General features: G+C 41.4%; 2 protein-coding genes across 6 annotated transcripts in view; both read left to right on the forward strand.

Moving 5' to 3' along the window:
* The first annotated feature begins 293 nt into the window (after window positions 1-293).
* CEP20 (centrosomal protein 20) lies at window positions 294-15,137 on the forward strand. The gene is made up of 5 exons (XM_006179081.3): window positions 294-379; window positions 3,400-3,597; window positions 5,622-5,706; window positions 9,637-9,773; window positions 13,349-15,137. The coding sequence occupies exons 1-5, from the start codon at window positions 352-354 to the stop codon at window positions 13,423-13,425; spliced, it is 525 nt and encodes a 174-aa protein (XP_006179143.1). The 5' UTR covers window positions 294-351; the 3' UTR covers window positions 13,426-15,137.
* Window positions 15,138-20,786: 5,649 nt separating this feature from the next.
* The window catches only part of MYH11 (myosin heavy chain 11), a 106,098-nt gene continuing 99,329 nt past the window's right edge, over window positions 20,787-27,555 (forward strand). For all 5 annotated transcript variants that reach the window (XM_032460975.1, XM_032460974.1, XM_014554534.2 and 2 more), the window contains exon 1: window positions 20,787-20,948. The gene's annotated coding sequence lies outside the window, so the exon portion shown is untranslated. The remainder of the gene's footprint in view (window positions 20,949-27,555) is intronic.

Genomic DNA, 27,555 nt, shown 5'->3' on the forward strand with positions numbered 1-27,555 from the left:
ACCATAGGCTTAACACATGGTAACTGTTAACATTTAGTACTTGAGGCTGCAGAGACGAGCAGCGGGCAGATCATGAAAGGATTAGTAGGCTAAAAGTAAGCCCTAGGGGTGCCAGCAGAACTTGCAATAATGTTCCGACTTGTCTCAGTCCCTCAGCAGGGCCGGCCCAGAGCACTCGCTGATTGGTGGGGTCTCTTGGGGGCCGTCACCAGCCACCCAACCGCGGAGAGCGTAAACTGAGAGGGGCGGAACTAAAAGACAGAGAACTGCGCGCCTATTGGCTACAGACCACGCCGCGCACGGAACTGCGCATGCGCACGACCGAGGCCCGCCCCTGGCGGCCGTTGAAAAATGGCGAGTGTCGCAGAGCTGAAGGCTGGTGAGTGCAAGTGGGAGGCTTGTCGGGTGAAATTCATCGGCCTTCAGCCTGTGAAAAGGATAGGACGAAAGGAGGGCGCGCCCAACACTAGAGTCAGCCTTTTCGTGGGTCGTTCGGCGGCGCCAGGGCCTGAGGAGCGTCTGGCAGGAGTGGAGGCCTCAGCGCGGGGGCCTTGCAGGGATGTGGTTGCCCAGGGGCAATTGTTAAACCGGCTTTGAGCTGAAGGAGTCGTCCCAGGATCCGCAGGTACCTGAGAGGTCTACAGTCCTGCACCTTGGGGCTCTGGCGCATCTTTCTGGACCCCGTGAAGGTCGAGGCCTTGGGCCGGGCCTTTCCCTCCGGGCTGATGATTACAGTACCTAAACAACCGTTGTTGGTGTTCCGCACGGTCCTAAACCGTTTGCTTGGTTATCTTACTGAATCCTTACAACAACCTGCGAGTAGGTCCCGATTTTCTATCTGGAAAAACTGGAGCTAGAAGGGTGTCTGGCCATTCTCCTGTTTTCTTAGGAGAAGTTCCATAAAGGTTCGAGTCCTACAACCTGAGAACATTTGTACACCTCTCGTTTTTGACTCAGGTGTCCAGACAAGTAATAGTAACTATAATTATTCGTGATCTCAACTTATGTGTCAGGCACGGCCCAACCCCGTGTTATGTAATTAATTCCATGTAACAGCCCTTTGCGCATTTCATAGATTAGGGAATTTGAGGCCCTGAGAAGTGAAACAGCTCGCCCAAAGTAATCTAGCGAAAGGCAGAGTATGAGGACCTAGAAATGCTGCGCGAGGTCTGCAGGTCTTAGTTACCGAGTGACACTGGTGCCCGGCTAGTAAAACCAGTTCCAGTTTTCCAAGAACGTATGCTCTAAATCAGTAATTCTTAGAGATTTGGCGGGGAGAATATGATTTGAGAATATGATTCAGTAACTATTGATATAAGTGTATGTTTGCGGCTGTGGCCTGGCAGTCATTCAAAAGGCATACCTTTGTCCAAAAGGACAGACTTCACATGAATGGGTGAACCCTTTCCCCAGGAAACACAGATCACCTGTAATACTGCGCGCAGCTTCTGAGGACTTAAAGATACTTTGGGCTGTAAGCCAGGTTAAGAATCTCTTTCAGAAGAAGTTATGGTACAGTGTTTTAATAAGCATGGTAATAGAGGGGAGGTCCGGGTGTTATGGAACCTTAGAACCCTCTGGGGAATAGGGGTGTCTTACACAGATGTAAAGAGCCCTTTATGTTTTTTCTGCATTCCCCAGGTCTGAATGTGCTTAGTGTTCAAGAGAAGCTCAATGAAAATGTTTGCCAATTATCTTACCTTATATGGGCTTTTACCTTTGGAAGCACTTTCACCTTATGTTTTCCCACCTAGATTCTGCCCCTAAGAGAGAGAACTCATTATGTTGGAGAAAGTAACTGAAGCAGGGGTTGGTGATCCACCACTGAAGTAGTGATGCGACATAGACAAGTTTCCTAACTCCAGCTTCATTAATTCTCATTTCTCTGCTGAGTTTGAGGTTGTGCTATGTGCAAATACGTTGTACGTGGGGAAAAAAAATCTCTCCATCTAATTTCCAAAGGTGGAATTAGGGAATAGGGATTTGGTTATGATCCCAACATGATAAAGCTGTATTGTCCTTTTATGGGCCTATTACACAGTCTGATTGGGTGATAACTACACAATAACTACTCTTAACATACCTGCAAAAAAGGGTAGAGGGGATGATCTAAATGTAAAGGGCAAGAAAGGTTAAAGTCTGGTCTAGATTGTGTCCCCTTAATCATGTGACCAAGGTTTTGTTGTTGATTATCAAAGCTTAAAAAATTTTAAGAATATGAAAATGAATATATGTATGTATATGCATCACTGGAAAATTGTGCTGTACACCGAAATTGACACATCGACTGTAACTTCAATTAAAAAAACTGACTGTACTTCAATTTTGAAAAATTATAAAAAAAATTTTATGTCCATGCCTACATGAATACGCTCCATGGACTCCCTTTATAAATTTTCATTATTGTGGTATACTTATTTGGCACAATACAGTATTCAACTGTATTTATTATACCAAGAATACACAGCACAGTATTATAAGGCCCCTAGGTAGCATTTATTGAGCACTTACTCTTTTCTAGGCACTATGGGTGAAATGTGTTGATTCTCTGGAGTTGTTATTTAGCCATTAGGGACAACTTGAGGGAAAAAAAAGGTTCCAGACCACTGCAAGGAATGATGCCAATTCGGCCCTATCCATATTAGCATTTATAGCTAAATCTCATTATAACTACTGGTATTTGTAATAACGACCCTTGCTCATCAAGAAGTTAGATTACATTCAGCATATATATCTCTGTTTCCTCAAGAGAAAGTTACGTGTTGGATTTCTAACTAGGCTTACAATTTCAAAATCTTACTGTTTTGAGTAATTAACTCATAATTGTCTTTAGAAACACACACAAACCCCAAAATAAAAACTCACCTTTTTGTTTACAATGGGCCATTTCTTAAGGGTTCTGGATATCAATTTTTATACAGAAGACAGGACATAGTCCTTCTTTTTTGGAGTATACTTGTCATCTTTAATCATCTACTTTCTGGACCAAAGGTTTTTAGTGACATATGGAACCTGTCTGCAGTGATAACCACTCTTGAAAAGATACAAGACATGGGGAGATAAGTTCAGGTCCCAGTGAACTAAGTATAATTCTATCCCCCTGTTTTTCCTCACTAAAGAATGTGTATCAAATTATAGCTTCCTGACAGTGGTGGTATTGGGAGGATAAACTTGCATTTGCTTAAATACACTAAGATAGTAAATCATTTCAACTTGGGAACTTTATTTTTTACTACAAATATGGTTTGTGGTAGCTAATGTGATTGTTTAGTTTGTCACAACGTATAGATTCGAAGCTGCTGTAATGCCATTTACCTTTTAAACATTTTTCTTCAAAGTATGCCTAAGAATGACAAAATGTATTCTATAACTGAAGCATTAATGTTTTACATTTAACAGTTTTAAAGGATACCTTGGAAAAAAGAGGAGTATTAGGGCATTTAAAAGCAAGGATTCGAGCTGAAGTGTTCAATGCCCTAGATGATGAAAGTGAACCCCGACCATCACTGTCACATGAAAACCTTCTAATTAATGAATTAATTCGGGAATATTTGGAATTTAACAAGTATAAGTATACAGCATCTGTCCTCATAGCAGGTAAGAGGTTATTTACTGTTAATCACCTGAGATGAAATCTGACTCTTCCCTTCCCCCAATTCTCCGAAAGTGTTTAGCCTAGAAATCTAATTCCATAACCAAACAGTGTCATCTGGGACATGACTGGACCGTAGAAATCACATGACCTCTTTCTGTGGCTTGAACAAGTGCTCATGAGGCTTATTGTGTTGTTACAAAGGAAAACAGATACCAAAATAAACACTTAAACTAGGTGCGTACTTTGAAAAATCATCCATAATTCCTGATACTGAAAATAAGCAGTTGTTTATATTTTATCCTATTTGCTGCCAGTCTTTTTTTCTATGTATATGCTTTAAGAATACACATACACAGGTTTAATATGTATATTCTTTATTTTAAAAAAATTGGAGATAAAGCCTCAAAATATTAGTACTATGATGATTAGCCATATATACAAATGTATGTAAAAGTGTGGTATTTAAAAAGGGTTAGATAATCTATAGAAATTTTGAATCACTATGTTATACACCTGAAACTAATGTAAAATTGTGAATCAACTGTACCTCAAAAAAAAAAAAAGGAAAAAAGGGATTAGGAAGGTAAACTCCAAAATCATTCTAGTGATCAGAGGGAGAGAAATGGTATTAGGGGGAGGGGGTCGGCAGTTAAACAGAAATTCACTTTATCTGTTGAATTTTATTTCTTAAGAAAGAAAGCAAAAGAACTGGAAGGACATGCTCAGTAATCAGGACCAGCGTTACCTCTGGGCTGGGGGGAGATGAGGTTGGGAGGATAAGCAAAACCTCCTATGTCATTGGATTCCTTGCTTAAGGTTAAAATGTGCTTTAAGATGATTTTGTGCCTCAGAGATATGCCTCATCTCAGTATCTTCACTTTCTTCAGTTTGTTATAGATGGCTATACAATACCGTTAAGACTCAGAAAAGAAGAATATGAAAATATTATCAATTAGGTGTCTTGGATTTGCGCTTACCTAGAGTAAAATGCAGTGACAGCAGTCAAGTTTCAGCAGTGTCCTGGATTTAAAAAAAAAAAAAAGCTGAGGTATACTTAACATATAATATACTTTACCATTTTTAATATGGAGTTCTATAGATTTTTGCCAAATTCATACAGTTGTGTAACCACCACAATCACAATCATGATATAGAACATTTCCATCACCTCAAAAAATTCCCTGTGCCCTTCTGTAGACAACTCCTTTGCCAACCCCCAAACTCCTAGCAACCTCTGATCTGTTGTTTTCTGTACCTGTCATTTGCCTTTTCCAGCATGTCATGAAGGTGAAACCAGACAGAGTGCAGTGTTTTGAATCTGCTTCCTTTCACTTTGCATGACACATTTGAGACTACGCTGTGTTGTTTTCTCCCCCTCCAAATAGCATTCCATTGTAGATTGTGTCAATTTATCTATTATCAGTTGATGGACATTTGGGTTGTTTCTAGTTTTTGGCCATTGTGAGTCAAGCTGCCATAAACATTCATTTACAAGTTTTGTCTCAATGTTGTTTTCATTTCTCTTGGGTAAAGAGCTAAGAGTGGGATTGCTGGGTTGTGTATGGAAAGTGTACAGCAGCCTTTATAAGTGGATGTACCTTTTCACTCTCCTACCAGTAAAGTATGAGTGTTCCAGTTGCCCTGTATCCTTGCCAGCACTTCAAATTAGTGTTCATTTAACTTTGGAATTAGTGCCCCCAAATGGATATCAGTGCTGTCATGTATTTAATTTATAAGCATCTTAGAAAATAGGACTTCTAAAGTCTAGTACATAAAAACAGTATTTTCCCACCTCAAAATTGTGAGATTTAAAAAGTAAATTTATGTTAAACTGTATGAAGTTATGCATTTAACAAACTAGATGTCTTGAAAGTCGTAAACTCACGTCCAGTTGGATCTACCCTGGTGTGCCATCATCATTCTTCCAAAATCTGAAACACGTATATACCTGATAAGTGTGGTTCTTATCAATGTCTGTTTACTTTTTAGATTAGTAAAAACTTGGTGTTTTATGATTTCCCCCCAGAATCTGGTCAACCTGTAGTTCCACTGGACAGACAATTTCTCATCCATGAACTAAATGCATTTGAAGAATCAAAGGATAATACAATGTAAGACTTTTTTAAAAAATAAGTTTTAAAATATGGTTCTTTTGTAGTCATAATTGCATAGCGGTGGTTTTATTTCATTTTAATTCAGCAGGTATTTATTTAGGTACGGTGTGGGTCTAGCACTGTACCACATCCAAGGTGTGTGGTGGCGAGTAAGTGAAGACGAGGCTTCTCCTGTCTGGAGCTAAAGTGCCATTGATTCCAGAGGACCGAGCACCCTTGCTTCACTCTACGGTCACACCTCTTGGCTTCTTGATCCATCCTTTTGGTTTTTGTCTGAGGCTTGGCTCCATCGGTCGTTTTCTTCCTCACATTTAATTCTTCTCACTGCTTCCTTCACTTCAAGTTAGGAATGTACTCAAATCTCCCCTCTCCAAAAAGACCCTTTGAGGTCCTTTTTACCACTGAACTTAGTGGAAGTCAGCCCTCTGTTTTCATTTTGTTATCCCCTTTCGCCCTCCCTGTGTTTTAAATTCTCCCCTCACCATTTATTCCAAAACTATGCTCTTGAAAAAGTGACCACTTTCTGGTAGTTTCTTAAACTTTTTCCAGAGGATCCCTGAGTGACAAAAAAAAAAAATCAAATCTAGGCGGCCTGGGAACATAGTCAAAGCAGCCTTCCCCTAGCAGGAAATCTCTCTGAAGTCTTATGTTTTCTCTTTCTAAAGGTTTTTTGAATTTTTTCATTCTACTTCATGGTATAGTTGTTTGTTTTACCATAAAAATGTTTTAAATGACATACCAATTAAATTGAGCTCTCCCTCAAATCTTTGTGTAAAATTAGTGCTCCGGGATCATATGCCGCCTTTATCCTGTACTTTATACCAAGCCCCTAGCACAAAGAGTGTGTCTATATGTATTTCCAGTTTGAGAAGCTCAGTTTTACTTGTGTTTCTGCAGCATTTTTTAATATTGACTACTCTTCCTTAAAACACTTTTTGTTGTATGTCTTTTATGACCCTTTACTTGTCTTGGGTTTTTTTTGTCTCCCTAATAGTCATCTCAGTTTCTTCATTGGCTCCTTTAGGGTTCCTTTAAATTGTGGGCACTCTCCAAATTTTGTCCTTAACTTTTCCTCTGGGCCCCCTGCCCACTTTTCTAAGTATTCTTGAGTCTTTAATGATGCCTCCATGCTGGTGACTCTGCTTTAAGTCTGGCAGATCTCCTGAATCGTGGGCCCACATTTTTGCTGGCATCTTAAACTCAGTGTGTCCAAAAATTAAATCCGTTATTTTCATCTCTTCAGCCTCCCCCTGGTCGCTTCTTCCTATAACCATCCAGGTCTTAACTCAGAGTTCACTTACACTTTTGGCTTGTTCTCATTTCTCCACTGACCACTTGCGAGTCCCTTTAATTCTCCCTCTGCAGTAGCTCCTGTTGGTCCTCACTGCCCTGTACTGTGCTGTTGAGGAGCTGTCCGTCCATTTCTCTCCAGTCACCCTCTTTCCCAGCATCTGCATCACACTGCCAACCGTTTGCTTTCTAAAAGACACTGCTTTGTTTAAAAACATTCTCATTAAAGAGTTTTCAGATTTTAAAAAGCAATATGGTACATACACCAAACACCAGGTGGGAGCCTGAAGTAGCACTCAGAGTCACATTAATATTTTTCAGTGAAATTTAAGATTTTTCACACAAAGTAGGATAAAGTATATAATAGCTTTGTTAGGTCAAGCCATGCCACCAAATAAGTTAGTACCAAATTTATGAAGAAAATTATTTTTCAGAGTTTTTGTTTTTTTCAAAATTGCAAATAAGGCATTGTGAAGCTGTACTTTAAAAAATTATTTTTTTTAACTTGTGTTTTTTTTAAAAAAAGAAACCATAATTTCATGAAGTTGTGGGTTCAGTGTGCTAGTTATGTATTTTCTAATAACAGTAAAAATATCTAAATCTTGAAAACTTTAAATCTTAAGTAAATTTTATTGTAAATTTTGAAAATAAACTTATTTTTTAATTTAAAAATCTTTGGCCAGTTAACACTTTGGGAAACATTGGTTTAAAGTATACAAAGAGACCTATTTTATATTCCTAGATGATGCTTTTATAAGATCTGAGGCATCTTATTATGTAAAGAAACTTACTCTTTTGGTTTCTTTGTTGTATGGAAAATTGCTTTTGTATGCAATTAGTTGTTTATTGCTATATAGCAGATTACCCCAGAATTTGGTGGTTTAAAACAACATTTATTATCTGTGGTGAGGAATCTGGGAGTGGCTTCTATGGCTGATCTGGCTCAGCCTTACTCATGGATGGCCAGGTTTGCAGCCATCTGAAGGCTTGGCTGGGGCTGGAGGACCTGTTCCTGTGTGGCTTACTCACGTGGCTGTTTGTAGAAGGCCTCAGTTATTAACCACATGTGCCTTTGCATGGAGAGCTTGAGTGTCCTCATGACATGGCCACTGACTTTACCCAGCGAGAATGACCAAGAGAGAAGACCAGGAGGAAGCCGCAGAGCCTTGACCTAGTCTCTGAAGTTGCAAGTGCTGTGACTTAATGCCTTCCTCAGTTCATTAGAAGTGAGTTCAGCTCACACTCAAGAGGAGGGCAGTTAGACTCTACCTTTTGTAGGAGAAGAATGTCATCTTTTTTTCTTCTTTTTAAAAATAATAGCTTTATTGAGATGTAATTCACATACTATAACATTCACTCTTTTAAGGTGTACAGTTCTCTGTGTGTTTTTTTTTTCAGTATATTCACAATTGTGCAACCATCACGGCTACTAATTTTGTTAAATTTTTTTTCATTTATGTATGTATTTTACAATATCATTTTTTTTAAACTGAAGTATAGTTGATGTACAATATTATATGTTACAGGTATACAATATAGTGATTCACAAATTTTTAAAGGTTGTACTCCATTTGTAGTTACTATAAAATACTGGCTACATTCCCCATGTAGTACAGTACATCCTTGTAGCTTATTTTATATCTGATAGTTGTACCTCTTAAGGAAGGATGTCATACTTTAAACCATCCTACCTGCTAATACGTGGATAGATATCTCAAGAAGACCAACCCATTAAATTGTTATTTTCAACTGTGAAATTGGAAACAAGGGAAAATCTCTCGTTATTGTCATCGGAGCAGCTTCCATTTGGGCAAGGCCACTAATATGCATCTCCAGGCAGCACACTGTAAGGGAAAGACTGTGCAGCTTGGGGTTCAAGTGTTACAAATTTGTTTACTGTCTAAGCGATCTTAGCAAATCCTCTGTGAGCTGTGGTTTTCTCATTTGTAAATTGGGGATGATGGTTACGACATCACAAGGTGAGCATAAAAGGAAGAGAGGGAAGAGTGTTTTATAAACTGTCGAGTAGCTTTTTGAAACTAGTTCTTCCCTGACTCCTGTATAGCTTGCCATTTACCACATATACTATTTAATATGTGCCAGGCATAGTTCTAAACACTTAACATTTATTAACTCATTTGGTCCATAACTGCCCGATGAGGTAGGGACTACGCTTGTCCTCATTTATAGAGGAGGAAACATTTATGAGGCTGGGGATGTTAAGAATCTTACTGAGCTCAAGTGGCAGGGTCAGAATTTGAACCCAGGCAAGGATTTGTTAATCCAACAAGTGTTTATTGAATAGTTGTTTTGTACTGGAAAATCTTATACTGAACTTTGGAGTTTAAAGGCTGAATTCCTATGCATTGATTGAAATTGTCTTTCAGTTTAGATGAAGTTTAAGTTGTTAACATGTTTTCTTTGAGTCTTAAAATTGTCTTTAGAGTTAAATGGTACTCTTGAATTTAAAAAAAGCAGTTATCCACTGCTCATGTGGATAATGACCATGCAGCTTTTTTTAAGTCGTGAATTACTTGGCTAGTTTGGTGTCAGAGGCTATCTTTTTTAAAAGTAGATGTTTTTAAGCTTTTCCTATTTGTGCAAGTTTAATTGATTTTGATTTTCTTCCTGCTATAGACCACTTTTGTATGGGATTTTAGCTCATTTCTTGCATGGAACTAAGAATGACATCCAAAGTACATTTCTGAAAGGCTCTTCACTTCAGCCTCCAAACCCAAATCTTGGCAGACAACTGAGTGGAAGAAGGCAAATGGGTATGAGTTTTCTGAGCGTTATCATTTAGCTCTCAGAAGTATATTTTCTTCCATTTTGCTTTGGAGTAGTTTTTCATGAGATTTTGAGTCATAGTTTAATTTCATTTATATCTAATATAGTTAGCCTGTGTTTTTTTTATCCTTGAAAAAACAAAGTGCTTTTTGGCAAGAGAATCTTGGAAGGGGCAGGGGATGACTGGACAAAATTCTTAGATATAATTTCTAAAAAGAAGTATTGAAAAACTTGATTTACACATAGATTTGTACTCTTTGGAGCAGCTTAGATCCTTAGAGTGAAGAAAGCTTTTTATCAAGTTATTTTTTTCCCCTCTGAGACTGAAAAAAGGCAAGATCGTTGAATATGGATAGAGAAGTCACAGGTTTATGTGTCCTTTGCATTTTCAGGAGTCTTTTTTTTGCAGGAGGAATACTCTTTGTGGTAGTGTTGTAGTATCTACAAATAACAGATTCTTGGGAGAACAGCTCATACTTCTTTCCAGAGGGCTCGCTCTTGCAGTGAGCTTTCAGTCATTTTGATTATATCAGCAATAGGACCTCAATTTGATAATCTGAATTGAATGGTTCCAACTTATGGTAGAGAGTTGAGCTCTCTTTTTAAGGACAGTCATTGGCAGCTGATTATCAGAGCAAATATAAATCTTGAATGTTGAAATAAACTTTTAAGAAACATCTAAAATACAAATTGTCTTCTGTAGTTTTCCTAAACTGCCATGAGCAATATTGATCATGTTAAATATTTGCTTTGTCTCTTTAAAATCGGAAAGCAAAATATATGTGAATCAGGGTGATCTCTTTGAGGTTAGTTCTGACTTTACTAGGAGTTACCCTTCTATATATCTTAGAATTCTGAGTTGATGGAACAATGGAAAAGAAATTCCCGTCTACTTATTTTAAAATTGAGAAAACCAAGCCTAAGAGGTTCACTGACCGATCTAAAGCCTGTAGCTGATCATTTTTAGCAGAGTCAGCACCCTTGATTGCCATTCCTGTGCACTTTTCCACTTAAAGAACATGGAGTTTTCCTAGTTCCCTTTTCAAGTTTTGGTAAGGAAGTGTCACTAGTGCCTGTTATTTGGCAAGTGCTTAAAAAGCAAAACAAAACACACAGTACATGAGTAAATCTCTAAACATCAAAATATAATGTGAAATTCCCTTGAACCTCCTCCCTCCTTGTCTTTCCCTAAATCCTTGATTTCCCTGCCCTCTGCAGAAGGTAGCACTGTTAGCTGCTTGGTGGGTGTCCTTCAGGAGTCATTTGTACATATTCAAATGTATATGCAGTTTCTGTACATATTATCCTACAGTTTGCGTTTTTCACTTGTTTTATCAATTTATGTAGATCTGCTTCTACCTCATTCTTAACTTTTTGTAGTATTCCATAGTACTACTGCTAATCCCTCTTTACTGATGTACTTCTGTGTATTTAAAATTTTTTTTGCTTTTATAGTATTGCAGGGTAGCATTTCTTCTTTGTCCACACAAGTATTTCTCTTATGTGGATGCCTAGAAGTAGAATTGCTGGTTTAAAATATATGCATATTAAAAAAGATAAAAGATAGATATACAAAAATAGTAGATATTGTCTAATTCCCCTCCAAAAAGGCTTTACCAGTTCATATGCTTACCAAGAATGTATGATAATACCAGTTTCTCTATTTAATCATCACCAGTGGATGTTGTACGCATTAATATGTGTTAACAGAGCAACCCCATGGTGTTGGTATTTTTAATTCTAATGGGGTGGCCTGGGGTGGGCTGGGATAGGGAGTGCTGGAGAGGATGTGGGAGTTCTGGGTTACTTTGGTTCCTCTCTGTATAAAGTGCCAGGGACATCAAAGAGTCGAGTTCAAGTCAGTAAAGCTTTGGGTACCTATTCTGCAGAAGGCGTGGAAAGGAGGCTGACTGCACTAAAAGTAGAACAGTGATGTTGCAAATTATTTTTCATGATCATCAAAAATGTTCTTGGCACACAGGAACCTCTTTGTGCAATGACTCGTGAAGAATTGTTAGCCCCAAATTGCACTGTGTTCCAGTACACATTTAGGCATTCCATTTACTTTCTTAACTCCAACCTATTGTTTGAAGGATACATATGTTTTATTTGACAACACTGAGAAGGTTATAAAGATATTAAAATAATTATTCTTCAGATTATAATACCTTCTCTCTATACAAACTCATACAGCCAAAATATAAAACACTAAAATTAAATTCCCTTTTATTTGAAAATAAGTCCAAAGCATGCCAATATGAAAGCACTTCTTTTTATCAAAGCTCTCAAAGTGCAGGGGTAAAAATGAAGAGGTTTTATGTAGTAGGCACACTCATCTTTGAAATGGTGGCCATTAATGCTGCTGATATTAATGCTTGTGATACTGAATGCAAGGTAGTTTTTGCTACAAATAAAAGCCTAGATATTTTATAATAGAGAAAATCATTCTCAGCTCAACTTTATTGCACATCTATGACATATATGGATAACATACTTCACGTTTTAATGACATTTTTCTAGAAAACCTAAAATAGTTTTCGCCTTAAGGATATGTTCATCTTGTTTTTCCAACGAAATTGCCTAAAACTGAGGGAGGTAGGTTTTCATCTGTGATCCAGACCTGTGGCAGTATGAGCACTTTACTTTACTTACGAGGACGATCAGCTGCTCTGGACTAACAAGACTGTGTGAGTCCATCAGGTGGTCCTTAGAATTAGCAAACCGGTGTGCATTTTTGGTGCTAAAATTGCTTATTTCCAACAACTTGTCTAAATGTGTATTCTTTGTGTCCTGTTACCAAAATGGTCCTTAAGAAGGTTTTGATTTTTTTTAGTTGTAGAAAGTGTTTGGGGAACTGGTGGTGGTGGTGTTGGGGGTCATGTTTTCTTAGGAATTTACTTTATCGCATTTTTGTTGCATTTGGATTTTAAGTCTCTAGGTTCTTTTGTGAACACTTCTGCCTTCTACCCTCTCCCCTAAGACAAAAGAAATGAGGCAGAAGTGACTAGGGCCCCCTCTTTATTATTCTGGAGCGCAGTGTGTGGTCCCAGGGGCTCTGGTCTCCTATGAACCCTCGTGGAGCTTTCTTATTTTGTTTTTGGCTGAAGAACATATTTTACACTTTCTTGGATGGTTTTCTGATTTTGGTGGGAAGATGTAAACCGTGCTAACTTTTCTTCTTGCCACAAGAGGGTGCTGCTGGGGGGGATTTCTATTTGAAGAAAAACTTTTTTTTCTCTTTAGATGAGCTTTGGCATCCCTCAAAATACTGACTGAACACGCAGTACTTTCTTGTGAAAGCCATTCCTTACATATAGTGTAAGGGAAGCTTGTAGCCACTTTTGTGTGAGTCTACTCCAGGGTGTGAATAGAGTCCAAGTACTAAACATCTCTGGTTTCTTCAATAGTGTTTAAAAAATACCTTTTTTCCCCATTGTCCTAAGCCATCTAAAGAACTCACACAATATTAAATATATGACATCCCCAAATCTGTGTAGATGAGTCTGCCTCCTGGCCGCTCTGACTTGGGGTGAGTACTGACATTCGTTTCTGCTAATTGCAGGTGACCACCTGCGACAGGAGAAGGGGAGGAGGATGGATGCTGAAGATCCACATGCTTCTTCCGCGATGAAGAGATGACATTTCCATCTGGGGCATCTTTTATCTTGAACTTGTGTGTATTAAGTAACTTATTTATTCTCCCAACATCACCAGAATTCATCACTAATATTTGTACCATGTAGAAATGTGAGTTTCTGCAAAACCTGTAGTCCCTCGTGTTTTACTGCATTTGTGAATAAAAGCTAACTCTGTCATCTAGCTTACCGGATTTGACTTGAAAGAAATGCATTGTTTTTAGGAAAAATTTAAAGTTCCCTTAATTTGTGAGAAATGAAAGGGTTTTTTAGTACTTTATAAATTCTTCTAAAAAATTTCAGGTCTTTATAGCCATATGCTCTTTATGTTCTTTACCATGTTCTTTACCATGACACATTAATTAAATTTTCTTCAGGCTGGAATTATGTGGATATATAGGAAAATTCATTCATGTTTTTAAAAACATTTAAAAGAATACTAGAGCCAGAAAAAACTATAATTCCTATAAAGTTTGTTTTTTACAGGGGGTTTGGGGGGGGACTAGTTGTTTTTCAGATAACCATTTATAATTAGGTTAAATATCTGACTTACTATCTAAAGCCAAACTTTTTAAACTAGGTAACAATGTACTTTTTCTTTCCTTAGACCATTTTGGCTTCTCCTGGGAGATTTAATTAAAAGGTAGGGGGGAAATAATTCTTTCAGTTTTGCTGTAAGTAAAACAAAGAGTTTATTACATGAAGAATGTGGAATAAGCGTGAAGAGACAGGCTTTAGGAAAAACACCAGAAAGTACCTTTTAAAATATGTCATTGTTTAACCTCCACGTGGCCTTCACTCGTGCAATTACAAGATGAGCTCTGAAAGTCTTAGTAATGTCGATTTTTATTCCTGGGATAGAAAAATAGTAAGAGTACTACCTCTGAAATGCTACTTTGATATTTATTGACATTTTTATAATATGGAGTCTTCAAACTGATTTCATGGAAAACAACAAACTATTATAGTAGACAGAGCGTGCTTGGCAAAAGTCATAAGGTATGTTCAGACCAAAACGGCATGGGCGCCTGTACGCTGACAACGTTTAGCTTAAACGTTTTCCACGGGGAAAGTGGTAAGGGCTGTAGTTGGCAGAATTGGCATTCTTTCCAGGGTATTCCTTCCGTGCTGCTTTTGGAAATTATTGAAACTTTTGATTTTATTTTTTGGTGCTAGTCAGGGTTCAGTCCTTACAGATCAACCAAGAATTTTTATCTAAATGTAGAAAATTATTAAAGAAATCTCCTTAAACCATACTTTACAAGTCAAAGGATTTTGAGAGGCCCTATTTCTGGGCTAAAAATTACATATATAGATGTAGAAGTATTATTATAAGGGCTCACTTCCATTTTTTAAATGAAATCTTAGTATCTGATTACAATTATGAATTACATTGTGATATATGTGGAAATATAAATATCTGAATTCTTCTCAGAGGATTTGGTTTACATCCAAGGATGTTGGCAGTGGACACTTAAGTTTTACCTCAGGAATTGCAATAATGCAGGGCTAGATTAAGAAAAAAAATGATGGAGTTTATCATTTTGGATACTGATATAAAATCATCAAAATAGAAGCTAAATAGAATTGTCACATGTAGTCCATAGTGCTTTTGTACACATTATTCCGTAACTTGTTTGTACCTGGGCAACTTTTATACTTTCAGTGTATCGTTTAATAAAAATAAAAGAAAAAAGCAATTCACCTTTGTGCAAAGGGTGTTCCTGAGACTGTTCTGTCATTAAGAGGTGTACCCTGGGACCAGAAGAATGTTCTCTAGGCCTTCTGTTGGGATCTCCAGCAGCCTGGTTGTTGGAGGGTGTAGAGTGAGGTTGAGGGAGGGGAGCTTTTCCTGATGGACGTGTACTTGGCATTAGCCATTCACCCTGGGACAGTTACTCTTCACAGGGTGGCAGTGGTAGGGGGCGATGGTGTTATTCGCTGAGAGGACCCTATCATAGCATGTAGGGCCACATATGGTTTGAAAAAGCATATTCAGTCTTACATTTTTATATTTGGAAAAATGAAAACCACCTAATTTCAAAGTACTCACTATAATACTTTTATGATTATCCACAAAGGAGGACTTGGGTTCTTAAAAAGTTGAGAAAATCTGCTCTAGAAATTTCTAAACACAGGATTTTTGAACAGTGTCAATTTATATTCTAGTAGTTTAATAAATAGTTGCATGAGCTGAAACACTTAAACTCAAGGAAGGAAAGACAAATATAAATATAAAGAATCCATCATACTATTCTCATAAACTAAACTAGTACATCACTGCTGGTGGTTTTCATGGGGTTGTTGGGAAAAGTGATCCTCCAAAATGCAGGAGAAGTTTTAGGAGAAAACTTGAATTTATAAAAAAATAGGATGGAAATTAGACCTGGAAAGAGATGTAGGAAACGTAGACATTTAAAACTTTGGCAATATAAAAATTTATAACAGGAGCAGAGGTGGCTTTTGAAGATGATAAATTTAAGCTTAGCATACATGTTTGCTTAGAATAAACTAATAGCTTTATAATTATGTGCAAGAACATATTTGTGTATGACTCGCATGCCTGTATGATTATGTAAAATTTGATGTGTTCTTTTAACCTAAAGCCAAGTGTACGTGAAGGATTTAACGTTTGTGAGAATATGCCTTTAAAGGCATTTAGGACAATGCTTCCCAGCCACTTGGCATTTCATTTTTGTAACGAATGTTCTGCAAGGATTGTGTAATCTTCATAAAGTTTTTAAAAATGAAAGTGTGGTAAAATTACCTTTTAAAAATACTTTTTTTAACATTTAAAATTTTATTTATTTATTTATTGGTGGGGGAGGTAATTAGGTTTATTTATTTAGTTATTTGATGGAAATACTGAGGATTGAACCTAGGACCTTGTGCATGTTAAGCATATGCTCTACCACTGAGCTATATCATCCCCCCATGACTTTATTTTTTAAAGCAGTTTTAGGTTCACAGCAAAATTAAGTGTGAAGTACAGAGTTCCCACGTACCCCCTGGCACCACACAGTCACAGGCTCCCCCATTATCAGCATGCCTCCCCAGAGAGGTACATTAGTTACAGTGGATGAACCTACACTGACACATCATTATTACTCAAAGTCCATAGTTTACATTAGGGTTCACTCTTGGTGGTGTACATTTTGTGAGTTTGAACAAATGTATAGTGACATTTATCCGCCATTACAGTGTCACACAGTAATTTCACTGCCCTAAAAAATCCTTTGTGTTCCATCTGTTCATCCCTCCTTCTCTTCTGACTTCTGATCTTTTTACTGTCTCCATAGTCTAGCCTTTTCCAGAATGTCATATAGTTGGACTCATACGGTCTATGGCCTTTTCATATTGGTTTCTTTCACTTAGTAATATGCATTTTAAGTTTTCTGCATGTCTTTTCATGGCTTGATAACCCATTTCTTTTTAGCGCTAAATAGTATTTCATCTTCTGAATGTACCACAGTTTATTTATCCATTCACCTCCTTAGAAGGATGTCTTGGTTGCTTCCAAGTCTTGGCAATCAGTGATTAAAGCTGCTCTAAATAAACACCTGCGTGCAGGTTTTAGTATGGCTGTGGGTTTTCAGCTCATTTCAGTACATCCCAAGGATCATGAGTTGCTGGGTCATATTGTAAGAATATGTTAACTTTTGTTAGAAACTGTAGAAGTACTTTTATTGAGAATTTTAGGACCCTTCCTGATAAAGGTAGAAGATCCAGAGTTACCTAGACACCAGAGCTGGAAACTGGTGATAAAGAAAAGAGCATTGCAGGTTACTGTGCAATTCGGTCTTGTACTTGGAGCGGCACGGGAGCCATGATGAGTGAAAGAAGTGCTTTTGTACAAGAGAGGTGGAGCTGAACCGTGTTTGTGGTCAGGAGAGAGGGCCCTTTACTCACAAGGAGGCAGAGTCCTGGGCAGATGTTGAGCTGGATGACCTGAGTGCTGATGCACTTTTAAATAATTACAACCCACGTGCAGGGAGCCATATTTGGACCCACCCAATCTTTGATGTTATTAAAAACTGCAGGGAGTCACGCTTTGCAGCTTTTTGAACCTAGTAGCTAAAATCAAAGCTATTTGATTAAAAAAAAAAAAGAGAGAGAAATTTCCCTGCTGCCATCTTGTTCCATGAGTTCATGGAAACTCCCATTATACAGCACCTCCCAGAAGACATGCCAAGGAAACTTACTCGATGGCCCTTAGTCATAGTACCGTCTTTTTTAAAGTAACTTTCTTTTCCCCTCTTTAACTGACTTTGAGCCATGAGAAATAAAATGGAGACGTCTGATTTAATTATTGTAACAATGCACCTTTGAAGATTCAAACATCTGAGTTTCTGCATTGGACGGATATTTATTGAATGACTGTTATGTGCACATACTGTCCCTGAGTACTTCTAGAGTGTGCCAGGAAGGTATGAAGCACTTTATGTAAGGCCTTCCCACGTTGAGGCAAAGATTCTGACCATCTGTGCTTTCCTTTGAGAAAACAGGCTCAGAGAGGTTCATGACAATCCCATGGCTGCCTGGCTGGTGCTTAGCAGATGATGAGTTCAAAACCTCGGACTTCTCATTTATTTACCATGGTTTCCATCACACAGGTGGGGTTGGAGTTCCTGCTCCACCATTAACTAGCTGGGCTAACTTGGCTGGTTATTTCACTCACCAAACCTGGTTTCTCCACAGCAAAATAAGAAAAAAAAAGTTTTAAGTCCCTACCTCATAGGGTTGTTATAAGGATTAGGTGAGATAATGAATGCAGTGCGATTCACTGTCTGTTATAAAGCCTTCATTTGTTAGAATTACTCTCTTTTAAAAGTTACCAAGTTCTTTAAAGAACCAAATGCAACCCTCTGGAATGTCAGTGTCAATGCCTCTGGAAAAATGCCAGTTTTTACTCTGAGGCCAGCAAGTTCAACACTGACAGCCGGCTCTGGATTATCTTTCCAGGATGGGAAGGTGATGATCAACTTCAGTTTTTCCCCCTTCCTCTTCTCTGCTCCACATCAGCTCTGTACTAACGCAGGGACAGTTTCCACTCCTTTTACAGTGTAGACATGAAAAGGCATGTGGGGAAGCAGCCCATTCATCACTTTCGGAAGAACTTTACCCCTGACGTCCCAGCCTGCTGAATGCTGGCTGTTCTTGACTCTCTGACTTAGGCCCACTGAGAGGTAGGGAGCTGGGCCTGGTTGTTTTCAGGAGTGAAAACCCGGTGAGATGTTGGAGGGATGAGGAGGGGACCGAGAGGGTCTGACATACAGAACTCTGCAGAGGGGACCAGCAGCCTGCAGGCCAACACTGGGCAGGACAGTCTCTTACCATATGTCCCCAAGGCCTGGTGCAACTCTGTTTGGTACCATGTTTGTTGAGAATAATAGCAGCTGACATGAAACAGTGTGCTGTATTCCTTTTACATGGGTCATCTTGAGGACTGTTTCCAAACATCTGGGAAGTGAGGTGAATGATGTTCTCCTCATTTTACAGGTAGGGAGACTGAGACACAGACAGTTACTTGCTCGTAGTCAAACAGCTAGAAAACAGCACTGACAGATTCAAAGTTATATATCTTACCTCAAGGCTACTTCTGGGCATTTCCCTTTAACATCTCTGAAGTGAATCATGGCAAGGGTGGGCTGTAGACCCAATGAGGGCTGGAACAAACCTCTTCACTCCTCCCGGACCTCAGTTTTCTCACCTGCAAAATGGGGGTATTAGTAAAGGCCCTACCTTCACGCGAACTGGTGGCCAGGGGAGGGTTCGTTGGGAAAGATTTGGACAAACAAGAGCCTGGTAAGGGTCTTCCAATTCCTTTAACCCTCTCTGCAAACCTCTGGCTGGAAGCAGCTGGGACCCACGTGGGACTGGGGAGAGCTGCCCCCTTCTGGCTCTGCCGCCAGCAAAAGGGGTCCCCTTCCCACCCCGCTGGCCTTGGATGCCGCCCCCCCAACCCCCGCGGGGCTCCGGGAGGCCGCTCGGCACCATATTTAGTCAGGGGGAGCGGGCAGCCCCAGGCTGGTATGCGGCGCTGGGAATTCCTGCAGGAAGGAGCCTGCGCCTGTCCTTTTTGGGTTGTCTCCCGCCCAGCGCCCCCCGCCCACCCGCCGCGCCTAGGGAGGGAGGACCGGACCGGGAACCTCGGAGTTGGTCCAGGAGGGGAGCGGGGCGCCCCGGCTGCTCGCGGGTCCCCGGCCTGGCCCAGGGCCAGCCCACCGCTGCGGCTTCCTTTTATGGCCTGTGTGCGTGCGAGTGACAGAGAGGAGAGAGGCCGGGGAGAGAGCTAGAGAGGGAGGGAGATCTGGAGCCAGAGATACAGGGATCAGAGACAGAGAGATATAGAGACAGTAAGAGACAGCGTTGTTCCGAATGTCAGAGACATACAGAGTGGTAGAAAAAAGGCAGAACAAGACAGAAATGGTGATGGAGATACACTGTCAGACACACGTAAGGCCCATAGGGAGGGACCCAGGGGTAAGGGAGTGGTACTAAGAGGGAAAGAGACAGGGAGGAAACTTAGGAGCAGTTTTTTCATGGGCAAGAATTTTTGGGGGGTGGGGAGGAGCAGGTGAAGGGAACTTTCAAGACCTGGGTGGCACTCACATTCTCTTTGCATGTGACATGCACCTTGCAAATTACATAATAATCACTCACACAAAAACACACTTTTCAGCTTCGGACACTGAGGCTCTGAGAAGGGAAATGACTTGCTTGAGGTCCCGCAGCCAGCGAATGGCGCGCCCCAGGGCCTGAAGTCACAACAATTGGGCTTTTTTTTTTTTTTTTTTTGCTTGTGGGTGGAGTGGGGACGCCAACTTGGGAAAAGTAAAAACTTCCCCTTCCCGCACGATTCCCAGCAGTCGAGGGCTCCTGCCTTGTACTTAGCAAAGTTCAAAAAATCCCCTTTCCCTACCCTTCACGCAGCACGGCCGGCCCCTTTCCAGGCAGTGGGGGAGGGCGGTGAATAAAATGGGGAGCGGGGAGAGGAGGTTTGGTCAACTCTGACCCCCACCCCAGTTCCTCCCTTGCGGCGGAAGCGGTTAAAGCCCGTGCGGCTGAAACTGACTCAAGGAAGAAATTCTCAGGCATCCACTATAGACGCTCGCCGCTTGACCCCTTTCTCGAGGGACCCAGAGTCTCGGTGACTGCCCCGCAGCCGGGGTTAGACACCGACCCCGAACGTCTCTGCCGACTGCACCGTTTCCAGGAGCCTTGCGGCCCCTCGCGCCCCTCTTCGGGTGCGTCCCTTGCCGGGCGCCGCCGCAGGTGCGCCCAAGCCCTGGACCAAAGCTGCGCTTCTCCGACCCTGCAGGGGGCGCTGTGGAGGGAGCAGCGCGGGACTCATCCCTACTCCTCCCGCCTCAGCCGCCTCCCCTTTCCCACCCGCGGGCAGCTGTGGGTCTATAAAGAGAGGCCTCCGAGGCGAGCGGGGAGATTTGGATGCCCCGGCCTGGGAGGTGTGCCAGATCTGAGTTCTCTGTCCAGTTTCTTCTCTGCTCTGCCCCCAGTTGGAGATTTGTAAGTATGTGGTCCTGGTTGGGGAAGGGGAATTGAGTAGAGAGTTTAAGGGTCCTACAGGGCAACATACAGGAGCTGGGGAGCAGTGACACGCATCTGTTGTCATCCTCTTAAGGACTATGGGGAGGGGCTGGGGGTTCACAATTTTCATTTCTCTCTGTCCAGTCATCCTAGATTTTCCCCAAACTAGTATCTCCTAAGGTAGCCAATGATAAGTACCACCTTAGGGGTACTTATTAAAGATAAGGCCTGAGCCCAACTCCAGTTACCCTAGAATCTCCAGAAAAACCATACTGTATGTGTATATGAGTCCCAGCTGATCCTTTTTATGAGACAAACCTGGGAGATGTACTGCCTTAGAAATCTCAGCTGTCCAGCTTCCGCAGTCAGGCTTCTAACTTACTCAGGGCACAAAAAGAGTGCAGCTGAACTTCACTGAAAAGTCATTTCATATCACTCAAAGTAGGCAAAGTATGACTCCGAGTGGAGTTGGAAGCGTTGCTTAGTTCTGTTAATGCATTAAATCAGTTAAAAACACATGGGCAGAAAAGGGAGTGTTTTTCATCAGTCTAGAGGATGCTCTGTTGATAACCCTGGAGTGATAAGGTTGATTATGATCCAGTTCATTTATTACAGCCTGAGTTTCTTCCAGACGCACCTCCCTCCAAATTTAAAAAAAATCTCATCCAGGTTGACCCCAGGGGCTTCAAATACTCAGATACCGAGGTCTGTGTTTGCTTACTAAAGCCTGTAGGTGTGTTAGATAAGATGGGGCTGGGATTTCCTGCAGAGCATCCAGTGCACGTGTTACTCTTGCGTCCCACAAAGTGGGCAAAGTGAGAGAAAGTGGCTGCTGCCTGTTTTAAGTTCTCTTTGCACAGAGAGCTAGCTGGTGGGGGTTTGTCTGCTTGAGCAAAGACACTGTTCAAAGCCATACTTATCAAGAGGTAAGAGTAAATATTTAGAAACCCCAAGAAAGGAAGCATTTAAGACAGCATTAAGATTAATGTTAGATTAAATTGCAAACTGGCCTTTTTATACAGAGAGGAAGCTTGAAGACGCTGAGCTGAAAGTCATTCGATGGCAGTGTGTGAAATAGGATATTGAAGGTCCATGGAAGGAAACGCAGTCTTTCTTTGGTGCTTTCTCATTGAGAAAAGCTATCATTGATGGAGCATTTCTGTGCCAAGCACGGTAGCAGTGTTTGACTTAATTGATCTCATTTAATCATCACAACATTTTAAGGAAGGCGTTATGATGCCTGTTTAGTATAAAAGGCAGCTGAAACACAGAGAGGGTAAGTAATTTACCCTATGTCACACAGCTAGCAGGTGGTGGAACCCATTCCTGATGACAGTTCTATACCCTTGATCCCACTGTCTTTTTTCTTTATGATGAACAAAAGCTCTGTTGGAATCAGGTTTCTGGTGGGATCAGATGCGTCCAGTCAGGCAAGTGTTTATCATCTCCTCTTTGAAGAAAACATAAACTGACCTTTTGCAAATTTAAAATAAAATGCACTGCTTGTCCCCTGGTGGCTTGGTAATCTAGTTGGCCCAATGGTCTTAGGTGGGCTGCTGTCTGGGGAGTCCAAAATGTGAACTAACCTGGCCTTCCTTGAGAAGCTCCTGGGGCTTGTAAACACCATGTATTTTATTATCATGTCTGAAAGAGACGTGTTATTCCGTACAAGGTATTTGTTATGGATTTGTTATCATGACTTTTCTGTGCGAGGGCTGAGATTGAGGCAAACATGCCCATTTATGGTAGCGTTTTCCATGAGGCCATCCCTGGCCCCCTCACAAATTAACCTTGTATTACAGCTTTGTTGGTCCTGTCTCTGGGGATTTCTCTGCCCGTGTCCTCCCCATTTGGAAACAAGGAGGGAAGTCCAGAGGAGAAGATATTTGCGAGGAAAGGGAGATTACCTTCGCCTGCTCCCTCTTGTTTGGAAGTCTTATTTTGGGGATGGAAAAGTTGTCTTCTCCTTTCCTCAGTGCATCGAGTCCAAGCAGGTGGATTTTGTACTGTAGGCTCAACCATGTGATGCTAAAATCCAATACACGTTAGATTTTTCTGGAAAACCACATCCAATTTTAAATCCACCAGAATCCTAGCATGCCACAGACAAATTTAGAAATCATCCATGTTGGTTTTCCCAAACCTCAGTTTTCCCATTTGTAAAATGGGGCTAATGAGACTAGCTAACGTCAGTCGAGCGCTTTTGCTGGACAACAGGCTGAATCCCTTATGGGCATCATGTTACTAAGTTTTCACAACAATACTTTGGAGCAGATACTGTTATTATCAGCCCTGTTTTACAAATGTGGAGTCAGAATAACTTGCTCAAGTTAGCTCGACTAGCCAATGAGGAAGAGAGAATTCTACCAACCCAGCTCTTTCTAACTGCAGAGCCTTAGGGATTGCCCTGGTGGGAGGATTCAGTGCGACCATGCCACTGAAGGGTTTAGCACAGTGCCTGCCCCTGGGGAACTTCAGAGGGTGGTTATTTATAACATAGATGATCAGAGACCTTAAGGATCTTGCTCAGGGTAGCCCAGCTGATACTTGGCAGAACCAGGAACTTGGTGTAGACTTTCCGTAAAAGAGAAACTTGCCCTTAATTTTCTTTTTGTGTACTCTCTTTTCATAAACTCAGTTCCTATTTGGGTAAATAAAGGTGGTAATTAGAATCTTCTTCCACTCCAACATAGCCTCATTTCTTCCCCTGTGTCAGGAACAGGACAGCTTCCAGGTATCTCGGCCCATTTGTGATTCATTTAGGGTCTCGAAGACATCCTTTAAGAGTTCACATGGGAGTGGGAGGAGCTGTTTCGTTTCCAGGATGGCCTCTTTACTCCCTGGGGTCTCTTCCTTCCACCCCTGACCTTTAAACACATTTAACCACAGCCTCGCTGTAGGGGAAGAGCTGAGTTTGGAGAAGGCCTACGGGGAATTTGAAGGAACTTTTGGTTTTGTTGAAGTATAGTTGACTTTGAAGGAACTTTTGAAAGGGATCAAATGATGGAGGAAGAAGCTAGCGCTGCCCGTTGTTCCTAAAGGGGGACATTGGGCATCTTTGACTTGAATCAGGGGTTCAGGAGGAACAGCCCCCATCAAAGTCCCTAAGAAAGGGCCACAGGGCTCACGTCCTGCTCCCTCATGCACGCTTCAACTTCCTCACCTGCACTGATGAAGTCCGCAGCAAATGACTCAGAATCTCAGGAGCAGTGTGTCTGAGACCACTGGGGGTCGTTACAGCCATTCCCCGGGCTCCAGCTTAAGTACCTGACCCTCTTCCTCCTCCCCTGCCTCTCTACTCCTCCTCATCTCTAGAAAAAATCATGGTTAATGTATTCTTGTGCATCTTTCCAAAACTTTTCTATGTCAAATCTCTTTTTTACACAAATACTGGCATTCTGTAAATTAGGTGTTTTTCCCACTTATTCACATATCTTCAGCATCTTTCTGTATCAGCACATTTTGCTGTTTTCCTTCTTATCATCTGCATAACACTCTATTATATGGAAGTACAGCATCTTATTGAAACATACCAGCTTCACTCCATCATTTATTATAAACAGGGCTTCAGGGAAGATCTTTGTGTATCTATTTATGTCTGATTATATATGAGTTTATCTGTAGGATAAATTCCCAGCAATGCAATTGCTAAGTTTAAGAGCATGCACGTTAAAAATGGATAGATATTGCTACGTACTCCTTTAAAGGCATTGTACATTTAAACTACTAATGGTCACATAGGAGGCTGCATTTATCTTAAGCTTTGCTAGGCCAGAGTTGTAAGATACAAAATGCAATGGGGCTTCTAGGGCCAGAAATGGCCAGTTCTCTCTCAATCCTCAAAGCATCCTCCGTGGGAGCCACCCTTCCTCTTGCTAACCAAGTTCTCTATAATTTAGCTTTACTAGTTAAAAGAACTTCCTTTGGAAATTACTTTAAAAACAATTAGTATTCAAATGAGTTAGGCAGATATCATAAAGGGGTTCAGTTGGTGGGGGAGCAGGAAGTGGGGTAGTCCACACCAGGAAGTGAAAACAAGGAAGAGACTTTCTGCTCAGAGTAGATCAGGTGTCAGACAGATCTGGGTTCAAATCTTGGCTCCAATGTTTCCAAGTGATGACCTTTACCTTCGTTTACTTTCCAGGATCTCCGCAGTCTTATAGGAATAATAAATAATGCCCACCTCACCGAACACTTAGGAGAAACAGTGAGATGATGTATATGATAAATTGCCTGGCCCGATACCCCATGAATAGGAAGGGCCCAGTGATTACAGTGTCTATTATTAATAACAGATTTGGAGTCCTGACTGCCTCATGGGGACACTTTGGGGCCCGGAGAATTGGTGCATCTGGGGAGCCCAGTCCCCACCCTCTGCTTCCCTGTCCACATTGGCTCCTCCCACACGTGGGCCAGGCCTTGAACAAGTTTCTCCACTGCAGAGGTCCTGCCAGCTGGTGGCTTGTGTTCAAGGTCAGGCCCAGAAGGTTTTCTTTCTGCCTGCATGGCATTTGAAATGAGCGGTGGTTTAACTTGAGGAGCAGGTGTTTTGTACCTAAACACAGATTTTTGAGTCTGTTGACAATCTGGCAGTGCAGGGTCCACATTCTCACTCGGTGACCACAGGGGGACTTTGGAAGGCGCCACCCTCTCTGAGCAGGACGAGAGGGCTCTGCCCAGCCACCTCCATACATAGCAATGTAGGGCTCACTCTACATTGCTCACCTGACCCTGGAGACAGTTGGCTTGGTGTCTCTGGTCTAAAATCTTGAGCTGGTGGCTTGGCAGGAAAATACTGAGGGGAGCTGTTGGCCAGGTCTGATGATGTGCAAATCCTAAACTGGGCTCTGGGGTATTCCTTTTTCATTAATACAGAAGCAGAAGGGGCAAGATCTTTTACCACCGAGTTCCTCTGGGGAAAATAAAACCGATGCTAAAACAAGCTAAAATAGCTCAACATTCTCAGTTGGTCCAACTTCAACCCTTTGATCCGGAATCACAGATGCCATAAGATGTTAGAACTAGCCAGCCCTCCATATTTTTTCCCCCAGTGAAAAACATGCAAGGCCCAGAGAGGGAGATTGATTTGCCCAGAGTCACCCAGCAAGTTTGGAGCAGAACTGGGACTTTTGACCCTTTTAATGAATAGATTGTTTGTACTCAAAGAATGAAGCCGTGTGTTGTTGGTGAGGAAGCCAGGATGTGTGCAGGGCTGACACACTGGGCTGGGTCAGATAGCTAATGATAACAGTGGCAGAGTCCTTTGCTTTCATCAAAACATTTGAGAGCAGCCGTTGATCTTGAACTGGACTTAGTATCCATCAGTCCTGTGTAATGACGCTGAAGGTGTCCTTCCAGCTCTCAGAGCTGGTGCAGGGCGTCAGCCGGGGGGCTGGTGGAGGGGGAGGGCTTGAGAGGAAGAAACCAGGTGTTTGGGGAGTCTCCTTGACGTCTGGCATCTGGGCATCTGTCTCTGGTCTGCTCTGATGTGCCCACACTCCACCCATGGGACCTTCTACGGTTGGCATTCCAGGTTAGGACAGGTTAGGGACAATTTTGCCCTCCAGGGGACATCTGGCAGTATCTGGAGGCATTTTTGGTTGTCATGTCTTGGGGGGAGGATGTGCTACTAGCCTCTTTTGGGTAGAGACCAGAAGTGCTGCTAATTGTCCTGCAATGCACAGGACAGCCCCTTGCTGCCTGCACTCCCCCGCCCCACCATCTCGCCAGCCCCAAATGTCAATAGTTCCGAGGTCGAGAAATGCAGCTCTAAATTAAGGACCATAGCAGGAAGCTGCAGGCCAAGTTTTCCTTCCATTTGGTACATAGAGAATTCCATCTCTGGGACTGCTCTCTGCTCACTGCTGCAATCTTGCAAACTGCTTTTCCTTTCTCACTGTGCCTCACCTAATGCCTGACCTGACACTTTTTGCCTGGTTGTCCACTACCTCAAATTTTGAAAACTCAAGACTCTGTGTGCATGCCCAGGCAAGTCCATATAGCAGTACAACCAAATTACCTGGAGCCTTCAAGTTGCCAAAGACTGATCCAGGATGAGTCCTGTGTGTGCTTGAATTTCTTTCCATTCTCTCCCTATTTCAAAGAAGGTGGACAAAGGAGAAAAGATCACTTTGAAAATAATCTTTATGCAGATTCCACCATAACTAGCTGTGCTACAATGGGCAAGTTACTTAACCTCTCTGTGCTTCAGTTTCCTCATCTGTAAACCAGAGGTAAAAGTGCTTCTCATAGCGTTTTTGAGGGGATTGAATGAGATAATAGCTGGCACTCGATAAGATTGAGCAGATTATGATTATTGATATTAGTAATATTGGTTTGTGAGGCTCACTGCATTTTCTCAAAGGCAAATCTCTGGGGTTTAATCAGTGTTTGGTGAGAAAGAGGTCTGTGCCTAAATGTTTTGAAAAGCCGTGGGTTCAAAGGGTTCAATAGCTTTCAGATTTCAGGACCTTGAATATCCTCTTGAGAGCTCTCCCTCTCGATGGTGGGGAGGGAATGTGTAGCACTTTTCAAATGGAGTTGACAGCAGCATCGATTTTTGAAGCGTCTCAATCTCCATGAGTCC

The sequence above is a fragment of the Camelus ferus genome, chromosome 18 (genome assembly GCF_009834535.1).
Source record: "Camelus ferus isolate YT-003-E chromosome 18, BCGSAC_Cfer_1.0, whole genome shotgun sequence".
NCBI classification, from domain to species: domain Eukaryota; kingdom Metazoa; phylum Chordata; class Mammalia; order Artiodactyla; family Camelidae; genus Camelus; species Camelus ferus.